The 15,251-nt window shown below is 42.5% G+C and overlaps 1 protein-coding gene across 2 annotated transcripts in view; it reads right to left on the bottom strand.

The window, feature by feature from the left end:
* The window catches only part of gdap2 (ganglioside induced differentiation associated protein 2), a 183,708-nt gene that overhangs the window by 72,808 nt on the left and 95,649 nt on the right, over positions 1-15,251 (bottom strand). For both annotated transcript variants that reach the window (XM_084314771.1, XM_084314772.1), the window contains exons 9-11: positions 13,086-13,162; positions 3,923-3,999; positions 3,633-3,772 (exon numbers count right to left, since the gene is read on the bottom strand). In XM_084314771.1, the coding sequence (XP_084170897.1) occupies positions 3,633-3,772; positions 3,923-3,999; positions 13,086-13,162 (294 nt within the window). The remainder of the gene's footprint in view (positions 1-3,632; positions 3,773-3,922; positions 4,000-13,085; positions 13,163-15,251) is intronic.

Here is a 15,251-nt window from a genome sequence, read left to right as displayed (position 1 = left end):
TACCAATGTTCTCTCTGTGCTTTCAGTAGAAAGCTACCTGGCTGTAAGATAGCCTTGCTTAGCACAAATGAATGGAAGCAGATACGGACCACTAGCCTAGCTTAAAACAAAAGCTGTTTGCCAACAGCTAGGCTAGCTGGCCTGTATCCACTTCCATTGATTTGTGCTAAGCTAGGCTAGCTTGAAACAAATGCACAATCGTTTTCTTCTGAACGCACAGAGAGGGAATTGGTATCTATCTTGTCTGACTCTAGAGAAGACAGCAGGCGCATTCACATAACGTCGGTGTGTTCCTTTAACTAAGGCCAGACATTGGCAGCTGGCGCGTGGAGAATCTGACTAGTCGGGCTGGCATCCCGGTGCACACAGTGGGCTGGCATCACGGTGCACACAGTGGGCTGGCATCCCGGTGCACACAGTGGTGGCCGAATGCAGAACTTCAAATTCTCTGCAAATGAGTCATTTTGTTCTCAGGAACCTGCCGAAGTACGTTCCAGCAGTCAGTGTGACCATCGCCTTTACTTTGTATTGGCCGATAGTATCGTCTGACTGATGATATTGCCTGGCTGGCTAATAATTATTGTCTCACAGATAACACCGTCAGAGTGATAATATTGACCCACAGATATCTGTCTGGCTCTGCTTGTGACTGTAGGTGCTAACATCCTGACTCCTCCTGACTGTAGAATCAGCAAATGATTAGATTGCATTTTATTGTCAGTACAATACTTGTAGTACAAGTACAGAAGTGGGCTTCTAACCAGAGTGCAAAGTGAACAGTAAAGTGCATTGCAGTATACAGTGTAACATGTGAATATGTGGAGTATAACAAAGCTACAGAGTATGTACAGTATTAGTATATACAGTGGTACAAGTATGAATACACTATGGTAGTAAACCATACTAGCCAGTGGTATAACTAATAAGAGTAGGTATGGAATATATAGATGTAGATAAGAGTATATCAAGTATATACAGTGTGTATTTATGTACACACACACACACAGGTAAATGTATAATGTCATTGTACATTGCTCTCCTACAGTGTAATATGGATATACTATAGATTGAGGTAGGTAGTTATGAGTACAGTGAGGTATGTAATTATGTACAGTGAGGTAGGTAGTTATGTACAGTGAGGTAGGTAGTTATGGGTACAGTGAGGTATGTAGTTATGAGTACAGTGATATATGTAGTTATGTACAGTGAGGTAGGTAGTTATGAGTACAGTGAGGTAGGTAGTTATGAGTACAGTGAGGTGAGGTATGTAGTTATGAGTACAGTGAGGTAGGTAGTTATGAGTACAGTGCGGTAGGTAGTTATGAGTACAGTGAGGTAGGTAGTTATGAATACAGTGAGGTAGGTAGTTATGGGTAGTGAGGTAGGTAGTTATGAGTACAGTGAGGTAGGTAGTTATGGGTACAGTGAGGTAGGTAGTTATGAGTACAGTGAGGTAGGTAGTTATGAGTACAGTGAGGTAGGTAGTTATGGGTACAGTGAGGTAGGTAGTTATGAGTACAGTGAGGTAGGTAGTTATGAGTACAGTGAGGTAGGTAGTTATGAGTACAGTGAGGTAGGTAGTTATGAGTACAGTGAGGTAGGTAGTTATGAGTACAGTGAGGTAGGTAGTTATGGTACAGTGAGGTAGGTAGTTATGAGTACAGTGAGGTAGGTAGTTATGAGTACAGTGAGGTAGGTAGTTATGGGTACAGTGAGGTAGGTAGTTATGAGTACAGTGAGGTAGGTAGTTATGAGTACAGTGAGGTAGGTAGTTATGGGTACAGTGAGGTAGGTAGTTATGAGTACAGTGAGGTAGGTAGTTATGAGTACAGTGAGGTAGGTAGTTATGAGTAGTGAGGTAGGTAGTTATGAGTACAGTGAGGTAGATAGTTATGGGTACAGTGAGGTAGGTAGTTATGAGTACAGCGTAAGACAGTTGTAGGCAGTAGATACAGTAAGTATGGATTGAGTATATAGGCAGCAGAGTTCACAGTTCATATGGTAGAATGCTGTGGGGTGGTGGACTAACCACTCAAAAGAGAATGCTTGTGACAACATGGGCTCTATGACTGCATGGGGGTTCCCAGTGACAGGAGGAAACCAGCTCTTTATGTCCCGATACGTCACATGGGTGGACTGAGACTCTTCTAACGTCTTTCATTCATATCAGATCAGACACATGTGAATCATATCAATACACTACAATCCCCGTCACTGTTGGGTCTCCCCGGGTGGTTGTGGTCAGAGTTAAGACCGGAAAACGTTCTGCTTTTCATTTTCAGGATGTGGCTTTTCTGCTGCACAAGGACTTAAAGACACACATCACTGGTGGTAAAAACCTTTGCGGGCTAGACTGGCAAAGCATGCAAGGTTGGGCTGGTATTGATGCTGGCGCTAGAGCTTCAGACTGCTTGTGTGTTTGCAGTTCACGTGGCGTTTAGTGTGCTAGTGAGCACGTTGTAACGATCCAGGTTTAATGTTATCTTTCATATGACAATGATTGTCGAAGCCCCTTGGTTAACAACTGCATCGGCTCTGCATACCGTTGACGGCATAGACCTGCAGTCGCTCACAAGATTTACACGAGAATCCAATGTAATCTGTAATAAAAGGTTTGCACAACGGGCACTGTAAAATAGTTGTAAAGCCAGCCAGAGATGGCTCCGAATGAGCCTAATATTTTCACAACGTTACACTCTCTGATTCAGCATGTGTCACAACCGATACATCAACCCTCCAGAGACCACGCTCCAAGTTTTGGGTTCCTGTTCCAAACACGGATGCCAGATTTCCAAAAGTATGCTGAAACGAAAGCATTTCACAGCTCATTTGATTTTTCCAAAAGTCAAAAACACTGTAATGTTGGCTGTGTCACACCGTAGCATGGACAATATGTTTGAAGGCACCGGTGTAACAGAATGGGCAGCGGCCCGTTTGGAAAACGTTGTCCAAACGAGTTCCGTATGGCTTCCAAACAACAAGTGACAGGCAGGGGAGGTTGTGGAGCTATTGATTTCACAGGAGGCACAAGAACCTATTCCATCTCAACACACTGTAGCGTTTTATTCACACACACAGCACGTGGTCGGACTGCGTTGCGTTATCTTGAATGCACAAAACGACTAGGAGAATGCCAAGCAGTTGTCTGAGCCTGCAAGGCCATTATCCAATTTGAATGTATTTGTAAGACCGCATCGCACCAAAAAAATAATAAAAAAATACTTCATATTCCATCTGCTCTCATATGAAGCACTGGCTAAGAAGGACGGTAGACGTGGAAGACGCCAAATCATCTCGATTCTAATCTAAAACACATATATAGTGAACATACAGAAGAAGTCATTGTCTTTGGGAGAGTGAGAGTGTGTGTATGTGTTTGTGTGCGCGTTGGTGCGTGCATTATAAATAAAGCTTCCTTATTCAAAAAGGGTCACAAGGGGGTTGAGTGAAATCTCTGTGAAATCCTTCTATCACTCATCATGAAGTCATTATCATCTAATCAAAAACATCCAGACGTCGAGAGCCTAATCACAAAGGATGAGAAACAGCAGAGAGGGGGTTTTCAGGGCCAAACATCTGCCTGAAGACAGAAAGACCAAAACGCATGAGCGGAGAGAGAGAGAGTTCCTTACTTTGCATCTACGATGTCGTAGAGTTTCTTGAGGAAGTCGGAGTTCAGGTGGTTGTGTTCCCCGGTCAGAGTGTGGAAGTACACCATCACGTACTCCTTCGACGTGATGTGGTCCATCACATGGATGAAGTACAGCAGGGCCTGTGCACGCACACACAGACACACGTGTGCACGCAATTTAAATGCCAAGGCTTATCCGTGTGCCTCTGAGAGCCATTCATTTTTAAATTAAAATGTACAAGAGTGTGAATCATCATGAATGAATGACTAAGTGCTCCAGCCAGCTGCTACCTTTTCTAGGTCAATGAGAGTGACTGGTATGTTCCGTCCTACAATCACCATCACTGTCCTTCCACACATGTCCACACCTGAGGACAGACGAGACGGACAAGACGGTCACACGTACATATATTAAACCTATGGAACTTCTTCATGAAAAAACACCTCTTCCTCAGCGAGCTAAATCTGGGAGCTGGGACGAGTGAGTGTGAGGAAAACACCCTCCCAGCGGTGATGCATGAACATAATAACTTAAGCCTTATTCGCACAGGACTAGTATTTAGTGGGGACCCATGGTAATAGGAAATTACCCCCGACCTTGTGATTTCCAGATGCGCCTTCGCACGGGATATGTTTTTTTAACCAGGTGTCCTGAGATTGAACTTGACACACCCCTAATTATGACTGTCGGGGTGCGTGATCAAACATGATTGTTTTAAATGGCACTTCAAACTCATTTAGAACGAAGCCAAATGCACTGCCGGAGTACGGAGTACTTCGATATTTTCACAGCGATAAATCAAAATCTATGACAATCCAGCAGGATAACGGTTACAGTATGTGCACCTACTTTGGATGCAATTGTGTTTTTCCATGAAGGAACTGTAAGGCCTATTAATCTCCATGTGGAGAAGATGCAGCACATTGATTTGGCGTTTGCACTGAAAATGCATTTAAAACCTTTAAAACCTAACGTAGACGTTACTACGACCAAAAACAACACGCTACGACCCCGAATTACTGAGATGCTGCTTCGCACTGGACTAATATTATCAGATGACCTCTCGTGTTTAATGAAATACGGTAATTTGAGTTGGAATTTTTTAGGTTACAAATGAACACACATGGTTCGCACAGGGTTCAGATCACGTCCACCGCAATCATTACTAATTACTAGAGGTCCCCAAGTAATACGGGTCCCGTGTGAACAGGGCTTTAGCGGTGCTGCTCTTCTCTTTTAGTGTTGTTGTTGGGAGGCCGTCTAATTATGTTTTTTTTTGCGGTATTTGTTTGTTGAATGTTGGATGCTGCCATATGGACATAGGCCATCTTCCCGGTCAACACATCAAAAACCACAATGGAAATACGTCTGAGACTATATTGTGCTGTCCTTGACAATTAAGCTTCAAAGTAATCCTTTGATTGCCTTGTTTCTTTCATTGCCAAAGTAGCAAAGTAAACTAAACTAAACAGTGAAATTCCCAACATTCATTTCGATTCATATTCATTATACAGATCCATGCAGCTGGATTTCCACTGATCGTTTTTTACACCTCCACACGTAGGATCAAAGACACTAGAAGCTTATCAGAAAAGAACATGCTGCATTTATTTACGTCATTCTTTTCAAATGTTATTTCAAATGCTTAGAGCAGTGAACCTTTTTTGGGTCAACGCCCCCCTATCTGATGGCCATGTCCCATAGCGCCCCCCTATCTGATGTTCATGTCTCATAATGCCCCCCTCAAACTCCTAGACACAATGCAAAATACAGTTTCAGCCCTCAATGTTGATGCTTATGTTTATCATGGGTATCTGTGAAATTCTCCATTAATGTTTCTATTTGGCCCAGTCTGTTGTTGTCAGTTAAGCTTGTCAGTGTTTTCTTTTGTGAAATGACAATAAAGTATAGGTACTAGTATACGGTAGGTGCTATTAGACATAATTGCAATAACCCACCAAGTAAATCATTTAATAATGTAATTTTTATATATATTATTGTCCACATTTACAATGGTTAAATAATAGTAGCATAAATAACTATTTGAAAATCAAACTTGAATGAGGCATTATTGTTGATAAGAAATAGCAGCCAATATAAAGTGAGTGATCCAGAACTCAATGAGCGCATTGTGGTCGAGCGACATGAATATAGGCTATTATTCACACAGGACTTTATATTATTTACTTCTGGAATTCTATTTTAAATGTATTTATTGAAAGGATAAAACCCTTGAGATGAACCATCTCGTTTTCGAGGGGGTCCTAAAATAATTGATAATTACTTTAACAAAAGGCACATTTCCACAGGATATGATTTTACCAAGGTGATATTCAACTTGACTTCACAGTTTCTGGTGACTAATATGTCAAAATAACCTCTGTAATAAACAAGTTCAAGGAAATAAATAGATTCACTCCTGTGAAGCCAGTTTTGTGCCTGAATTTACTGGGATGTGGATTAATGTTATCAGGGACCTGTCTTCACCAAAACACAGCAGGTAATTTGCACTCAAATGTGTACCTTACAAATAATAAACATGGCAGAGATTATAATCAGCTGTGATCTCAGCTGGTCATTAAAGTCCCAAAAGGCTGCTCGACGTGGGACAGTGTGCTCATAGCATCTTTAGGCTTTCCAACCTGTCTTTCTTTAGTTATGTATTGTGGATAAGATGTTTTTCGGCAGAGCATTCCAGAGTGCTATTGACCTATATATGCCAGTGAGTTTGAGAAAATTAGATGTTGGTGCTGATTTTGTTCTGATGTTACCAGAAGCGGCCCCTCTAGTGTTGTATGAATGAATGAATGAATGAATGAATGAATGAATGAATGAAAACTTTATTTAACAGATTGCAGAATGGGTACAATACAGTACGGCTCAATACATACAATTGTTAAGGGGATGCAGACCTGAGAAAGACGTTTGTCTTGTTTCCATCAGGGTCCCCCATTTTCATTTCATATAGACATTTATGACATACACAACATACATGACATTTATGGCATAGGGACATATAGGTATTTAGTACTGATACATTTGTGACATAAGCGGTATTCAAATATACAGTACTGTTACCCCTAGATCCTGACAGAGTATATACATATGATGGGGAGGGGACTGTACATTAGGAGGGGGTGGGTGGGTGGGAGGGAAATATACATACGGCGGGGAGGGAATATATACATGCGGTGGGGAGGAGACTGTCTATTAGGAGGTGGTGGGGGTTTTGGGCATTTACGGTGGCCAGTTTCGAATTGCAGCCTCCCGTGGGTGCTCTTTAAGAGCGGTTTTGAATGTGGGTAGGGATTCACATTCCTTTACAGCTTTGGGTAGGGCGTTCCACATTGTTGTGGCATAATTGCGAAACGTGTTTAGTCCCTTGTTTGAGCCGAATCTGGGTTTAACATGATTTGTTGAGCTTCCTCTGGTGTAGTGGTTGTGGTATTCACTGACCTTTGGGAAGTATTTTGACATGTACATGGGCACCCCGGTCGTATAGTGTATCTTGAAGACCAGGCCCATTGCAAGTTGCTGTACTCTGTCGTCTACTCTAAGCCATCCTAGGTTGTCAAAGTGGGCAGGGGTGAGGTGGGTTCTGGGGTTCAGGTCAAGTAGTAGTCTGACCAGTTTGTTTTGTGGTGTTTGTAATTTTGTTTTAAGCGCCTTTGAGGTGCTTTGGTACCATGAGGTGCACGCATAGTCATAGTACCCTTGAATGAGTGCTCCTGCCAGAGTCTTCAGGGTATTCTTGTTTACCAGAGAGGAGATCCGATACAAGAATCTAGTTCGTTGGTTGACTTTTTTTTATTACATTGGATGCCATTTTGTCACAGGAAAGATTTGCCTCTAGGATGGAACCCAGGTAGGTAATTTCGTCTTTCCTTGTGACAATATTGTCACCCACTGTAACTGAGAAGCCGTCGGTCTTGCTGAGTTTGTTATTTGAACCGAAGAGAATGGACTCTGTTTTGCCCATGTGTAATGATAGTTTGTTATCAGCGAGCCATATGCAGATTTTGCCTAGTTCCATGCTGAGGGTTTTTTCAACCTGCAATTTGTTCTTGTCAGAGACCAGCAGGGCTGAGTCGTCCGCAAACAGGAACAAGTTGCAGTCACAGGCTGACGACATGTCATTTGCATAAATTAGGAAGAGTAGCGGTCCTAGTATGCTTCCTTGTGGAACACCACAGCTCACTGTGAGGGGGGGGGATAGAGTACCGTTTACCTCTACCATCTGTTCTCTCCCCTCCAGGTAGGATTGCATCCAGCTCACTGAGACGCTATCAAAACCAATTGCCTTTAGTTTGTCCATTAGAATGGAGTGATTGACAGTGTCGAAGGCCTTTTGTAGGTCCAGCATGACCATGCCGCAGTATTTGCCCGCGTCCACCTCTTGTTTGATGTGGTCGTTCAAATAGAGGAGGCATGTGTCAGTGGAGTGGGACGTTCTGAAGCCAGATTGGAATTCGTAGATTAGATTTTTTTCCGCCAGGTACTTTTCGACCTGTTCGTAGACTATTTTCTCCATGACTTTCGAGATGGAGGTAAGAATAGAAACAGGGCGGTAGTTGCCTGGGTCTAATTTGCTGCCCTTTTTGTGCAGAGGGGTCACTCTCGCAATTTTGAAGTCCTTGGGGACGTGCCCCTGTTTTATAGAGGTTTATTATGTGTGTGATGACTGGGGTGATGGCGGCTGCTGCGTCTCTGAGGAATTTGGAGGGGATGTTGTCATGGCCAGTGGCCTTGTTAGGTTGGAGGGCGCTCAATTTTTTGAGTACCTCATCGGTTGTTACCATTTCAAGTTTGAAGTCGTCTTTGTGGATCCCTAGGTTTTTGTAGTATGCTACTATGTGTTCTACCCCATAATGCCATGAGTGGGAGGGTAGTTTGTTTACCAGTGTTGTGGCTATGTTTGTGAAGAAGATGTTTAAGTAATTGGCTACATCCAGCTCGTCTGTGATGAGCGTGTTGTCCGTCTTTATGTTTGAGAATCTGGTTTTAAGTTTTTTACTGCAGCCTAGTTGATTATAGAGTAATTTCCAACGTTCGCAGGGTTTGTTTTTGTTTTCCTCAGTTTTGTCGTTGATGAAATTTCTTTTTGCGGTTCTGATCATGGTGTTTACGTCATTTCTTAGTCTGTTTCTTTGGATTTTTAGTTCAACCACATGGGCTTGGAGTTCACTGTTTGAGCTATTGGAAAGCTTTGTCTGACTTTTATGAAGTTCAGAGCATTTTTTGTCTCTGGTTTTCATAGCGGCCAGTATTTCAGTGTGCATCCATGCCTCAGCGCGATTTTTAACCCTGGTGGTTCTTATGGGTGCCATGTTGTTGAGTATTGCTGTGAATTTGGTTTTGAATCCAAGCCATGTTTCTTCAACCTGTGTACCACTGAGTTCATCTGACCAGTCCAAGCTCCCCAGTTCTAGGTTAAAGGCCTCTCTAGAGTAAGTTTTGAGGTCTCTAGATGTGACTGTTTTGTGACAGCCGGCCTTCTGTTTTAGCTTTTTGCGGGTACAGAAAATCATATAATGATCACTTAACCCGCATGCTATCACCCCTTTATTGGAGATCATTGACTTGTCAGAGGTCAAAATGAGGTCAATGGTGGTTTGTGTCGAATCGCATACCCTTGTGGGTTGGGTGATTAGCTGGCTGAAACCGTGCAGATCAGAAAATCTACTGAAGGCCTTGAAGACGGGTGCTGCTTTACGCAGCATATCCGTGTTCCAGTCCCCAATACGAATTTTTTCTACCCCCTCCACCCCAGCTAAACACCCATCAAGTGTGTCATAAAAGCCACTCTGTTCTGGTGGTCTATAGATTGTGCCTATTAGTACTGGTTTCGCCCTGTTTAATAAGATTTCAATCCAAACAGTTTCAATTTAATCATGGTTAAGGTCAGTACGGTTGATGTATTTGGTATCCTTGTGTATATACACACAGACGCCACCTCCATACTGGTTCCTATCCCTCCTGACTATTGAGTAGTTTTCAATTTCAATCTCTGGATCCTGTACAGATGAGTCTAATTTTGTTTCTGTGAAACACAATATGTTAGCCTTACCGTTTAAAAACAACTGTTTGATTTCAGCCAGTTTAGGTCTCAGGCGATTTGTATTAAGATGAAATATGTGAAGTCCATTTTTGCTGGTAATCAGATTGACGTCGTCACACTTGAGGTAACTCTGTTCATTTGTGTCCTGTCCTGTGGTGGGGGAGGGGGGGGCGTTGTTGCTGTTTGTGCCGTGGGTGGGGAGGGGGGGAGGGGGTGATTCTTTGTCCTTTGCTGGAGTCTGTATTCCTCTGTGTGAAAGCCCGCGATGTAGGGGGGGGGCTGGTTGTTTACAGATGTGTCTGATTGTACTCCATTGTGGGGGAGGGGGGGTGCCTTTTGTCCTGGCCCCGGTAGACTAGCTGGCATGGCGGGGCCAGCCAAGCTAACCGTTGGGTCCTTGGTGGTCTCGATGTCCCGCGCCGCTCCCCCTCTAGCCTCTCGCCAAGTCTGCTGGGGCTTCGGTGAGGGTGTGTCGCCGCTTGCTGGTCGGCTGGTGCAACTGCTGGCTGTTGCGTGGATGCTGTTGATCTCGACGGCCGGCGCCGGTGTGAGGAGCGATGCCTCGCTGTTTTGTCCCTGCGACGTGCTGGGCGCCTCGGTTGTGAACCCCGGTTCCTTCCCTCTCGCTGTGGCCTCTCGTGGGTTCTTTTGCAGAGGTGGCAGAGGAGGAATGTTGCCGTTGATCATGTCGTTAGCCGCCGTCTGTGTGGGTAGCAGTTGATCTGTTGTGCTGGCGAAGCTGGCTGCTGCTTCTTGGGTCAGCAGACTTAACTGTAGTCTCTGGTTCCGTGTCATTACGGGACCAGGGTTCTGATGTATGTCACCCGACATGAGCCGATATAATAAAAACATTGATCTCTTATTACACTTGCCTGTCGGGGGTAATTTCTTTCGTTCCGGATTTGCAGTAAGTACTGTGTGGATGGTCGTGGCTCCGAAGGCTGGATGTTTCCTCTCCATGCCCGTTATCAAGTAGAAGTCGCAATGGGACTGCTGATTTGCGTTTTCGCTACCCTCCACTTCACATGTAACCATGTTCAGAAGTCATTTCTAACTGCTGAGCCAAGCTAGATGGCTTACCAGTGCTAATAATGTTCCGCAGTAGCATTAGAAGACTCATCGACTTTATTTTCAACCATCATCAGCCATGCCAGATGTTCATGCATAAAACCAATACTTGTCCTGTATGAACAGCCTAGTGCCAGGCGAGCCGCTTTATTCTGAGCAACCTGCAACTTTTTAAAATTAGATTTTGTAGCCGACGACCAGATAACAGAGCAGTATTCTAAATGAGACAAAACCAAAGAATTAATAACAGATTTCATTATGGAGGGTGTGATGAAAGCAGATCATAAAAATTCCTCTTCCCATTTTAATGACAATATTATTGATATGTTTAGACCAAGATAAAGAGCTATCAATAGTAACTCAGAGAAGTTTTATTGTGTTCACTTGTTCAATTTGTGTGGTACCAATTGACAGTTTTAACTGAGGATGCATGCCCAACATGTGTCTAGATCCAAGCACAATGGCCTTTGTCTTAGAGATATTTAACACCAACTTGTTGCACTCAATCCATTCATAAATGTCTGTTAAGGCCCTGTTTAAGGTGTCAGTTACAGCTTGCTCAGATGTAGCTGCACTGTATACTTATGGATGACAGGGTTATGTGTGGGCGCTCTGCACACCAGTCCCCTCTTCAAATCTGCTGCACATATCAATCTTGTGAACCTGGTGTTGTCCTGCCAATGGGTAGGGTCTAAAAAGTTATTTAAAAAAACGAAATTCAAATAATGTTTCTGAAATAAGATTTTTGGATTTTGATCGTGCTCACTGCATGGAGGCCCATCTCTGAGTCCAGTCAAGTTGCTGCTCTCAGAATCCCAAGGAGAGAGCATCACATGGGGACTGCTGTCATCTGTTCAAACGTTGAGCTTTTTAACACTTTTTCCTGCGTTGTTGAATATTAGACCAACATTTTGTCTTCATCCTCTTGTTGGATTATTGATGGACAGGCCTCCGAGGAAGTTACAGGTGAGCACAAACTCAAACACACACACACACACGCAAAGCATCCCAATAAATGTTGGCCCGATTCTTATTGGCATAGTTTAGAATTATGTTTATGTTCATCATCTAATCATGGTATTAATTGCTCATGAAAGAAATGTCATAATATATCTACACGTTTCCCTAAAAGCTCAAAATGCCAGGTTTATGTCTGGACTCTATTTTTTAAAGCCAGATTGCATAATTCCGTCCTTAATTCCGACCAAACTAGAAGATATTAGCCCCTAAATGGGTCATTGTGACACAGCATCAAAGGAAATTTAGGCCTGTTTACAATTTATATACTTGTTAGTCGAATCTATGTTGCATTGGCTATTTGCGTGTTCTATGCATCAATGAACATGCAAGTAAACATGTTCAAAGTGCTGTTATGTGTAAAGTGTAGCTCCTGAAGAAATGGTGGAAATGCACAATATGAACCTGCTGGGGCAATTCAACTGGCAATATTAAAGCAATTATGAATACCGGTACATTAATACAAAAAAAACTAGCCGCCCCTTTGAGCATCTCAATGCTCCCCCTTTCCCCCCCCGACACTCTCTGAACGCCCCCTGGGAGTGCTACCTACCACCCCCCCTGTTGAGAAACCATGGCTTAGACTAGAGCTTCAAAAGCTTAAAGACATAAGAGGTTGGTATAATTCATATCAGGTCAGAGGTTAGCACAGAGGCTCTGCCAAGTGTAGTAACACTGCCCCCTGCTGACTGTATGGCTCAATGACAACACATAGATTGATTGATATTAGGAAACAAATTACAAAATGATGTTATCCCAACAGCCATAACCTAGAACATATGCAGTAGGCAGGGAAATAAAATGTATTGATTCTGTAAAATGATTTGAATGTTCTCATCGGTCAGAGAGAAGAAGACGTCCAGCTATGACCACACAGGCCTTTCTTTACTGTGTATTTTTAATCCAGCAAACCAGTAATGAGAAAAAAGATTATTGCCTCCCCATGCCTGTGTTCAGCGGAGCGAAAACATTTATTTCCCTCTCTCACCTCTCCAGGGAGTAGGGATTCAAACACCATGCAAACACACTCACGTGCACTCTCTCTCCGTCTCGTCCTCTCCCCCTCTCGTACACAAACCATCATTTATTCATGTTCACATACACTTGCAAACAGGAGAGGGACATACACAGTGCAGTCAGGTACATATGGCCTCCAAACATGACCTAACCACAGCAGCTGGTTTAAAACCCTTTACTTTTTAAAATTAAAATTAGTTTTGGTACCCAGTTGTCATGTGTGTCGCATACACACACACACAGGCGCACGCACACACACAGGCGCACGCACACACGCACACACACACACTTACCAGTTTGATATAAGGCCTTCAGTGCAGCTATGTCTGACAGGTCTTCTGCTCGAGCTCGACATAACCAGCGGTTATAACTACAAGAGGAACAGAAGTAGTTACACATAATATACATGAATTACACCTATAGTTACACATATACATTAATTACACATATACATGAATTACACATATAGTTACATATACATGAATTACACATATAGTTACATTATACATTAATTACACATATAGTTACACATATATTGCCCATATGAATTGCCCCACGCGGGATCAATAAAGTTGTCTGAATCTGAATATACATTAATTACACATATACATTAATTACACAGTTACATATACATTAATTACACATATACATTAATTACACATATGTTACATTTAGTCATTTAGCTGACGCTTTTATCCAAAGCGACTTACACGTTTTGTACAACAAGTCAGCAGGAAGGGTACAACTCCATCAGCTAAGTTGGTATATTCTGATCAGGTCAGTGGTTAGTTAGCACAGAGGCTCTGCCAAGTGAAGTAACACTGCCCCCTGCTGACTGTATGGCTCAATGACAACACAATAGAGTGATCGATACTATGGATAGGGAACAACTAATTACAAAATGATTATGTTATCCCAACAGCCATAACCTAGAACATGTAATTATTAGCGTATATAGTTACACATATGCATTAATTACACATATAGTTACACATACTGTATACATGAATTACACATATACCGGTATGTCTTTTTTCCATTGCATAGTACCTACTCAACTCTACTCGCTTTAGGTACCTGGTACTTCGTTCGTTTCCCACAGCAGGTAGTACTCCGCTTGTGTGTAGAGGCGGGGCCGCTGGCGTACAGCATGAGAGCTCCGTGAGCATAGCTATGTCCGTGAGGGTTTGGAGCAAGCCAGAGTAAACACAGTTTTCAATCAATCAATCAATAACAACATTAACCAGACTCTCGTTGTGTCTATTCTGCTAACGTTAACATTACCTTTCGTGTCTATTCTACTAGCGCTAACGTTACCTCTCGTGTCTATTCTACTAGCGTTAACGTTACCTCTCGTGTCTATTCTACTAGCGTTAACGTTACCTCTCGTCTCTATTCTACTAACGTTAGCATTAGGTAATAACCGGTTTAAAATGGATGATGATGATTACCTCACGTTGTGTCTATTCTACTAGCATTAACGTTACTAGTACAAACAATCAATAGCGAGTTATATTGATCTTTGCACGCTATGTACGCTAGCCGCAATGCTAACTATTATAATGGTAAAACGCAATCACATTAGCACGTAAGCTAACAAATCAGCGATCTTTTTGTGAGACTAAACTCTCCGCTCTTGGTGGTAAATTGTGTTGATGTTGGTTTTGTTTCATCAATAAATGAGGCAGAATACACAGTAAATGTATCCTTTTTTGTTTATTGCACTTGTTCCTGCTGCAAACAAATAATCCTACACGAGGCATTAAGGATGGCGGCTTTCTGTTTTTGTGCAAATGCTCCAACGTGCGACACTTCTATCTTCTGACCAATCAGTGGTCTGCAGTGTTTCACGTCACTTTTCTGGTATCGCTTCTACCCGCTTGGAACCTCGAGAAAGCAGGTACTAAAAAAGTACCCGGTACCAGGTACCATCCGCAAATTTTGGCAATGGAAAACCGAAAAGGCAGAGTAGAGTAGAGTAGAGTAGGTACCATGCAGTGGAAAATGGGCAATAGTTAGACATATACATATTAGGGATGTCCCGATCAAATTTTTTTGCTCCCGATCCGATCCCTATCATGTGATTTTGAGTATCTACCGATACTGATCTTTCCTGATCCGATCAACAACAAAACAAAAATAATAATAATAATAATATATATATTTTTTTTAATCCCAATTTCTCACATTACATTCACCCTGAATGTTGACGTTATCCAGGTGAAACGTTAACTTCATTCAAGCGAGGCATTGCAATCCTTGACATAAATCATTTGATGTATAATTAAATCAAAGGGTCTGAGAGTGTGGCTGGTCTGCCGTTCTGCAGATACTATTGGTTTGTTTTGGCAAAATTCTTCTTCTCTGTGTGACAATAAATAAATTAATGATGATATGCAATTTAAAACCAAAACTAAGGCCTCAGTATGAGTTTAAGACGTGAACATGGTCATGTTTGT

Source organism: Notolepis coatsorum, assembly GCF_963971535.1.
Source record: "Notolepis coatsorum genome assembly, chromosome: 5".
NCBI lineage: Eukaryota > Metazoa > Chordata > Actinopteri > Aulopiformes > Paralepididae > Notolepis > Notolepis coatsorum.
The sequence above is the reverse complement of the archived record's forward strand: the minus strand, read 5'-3'. Positions and strand labels throughout refer to the sequence as shown.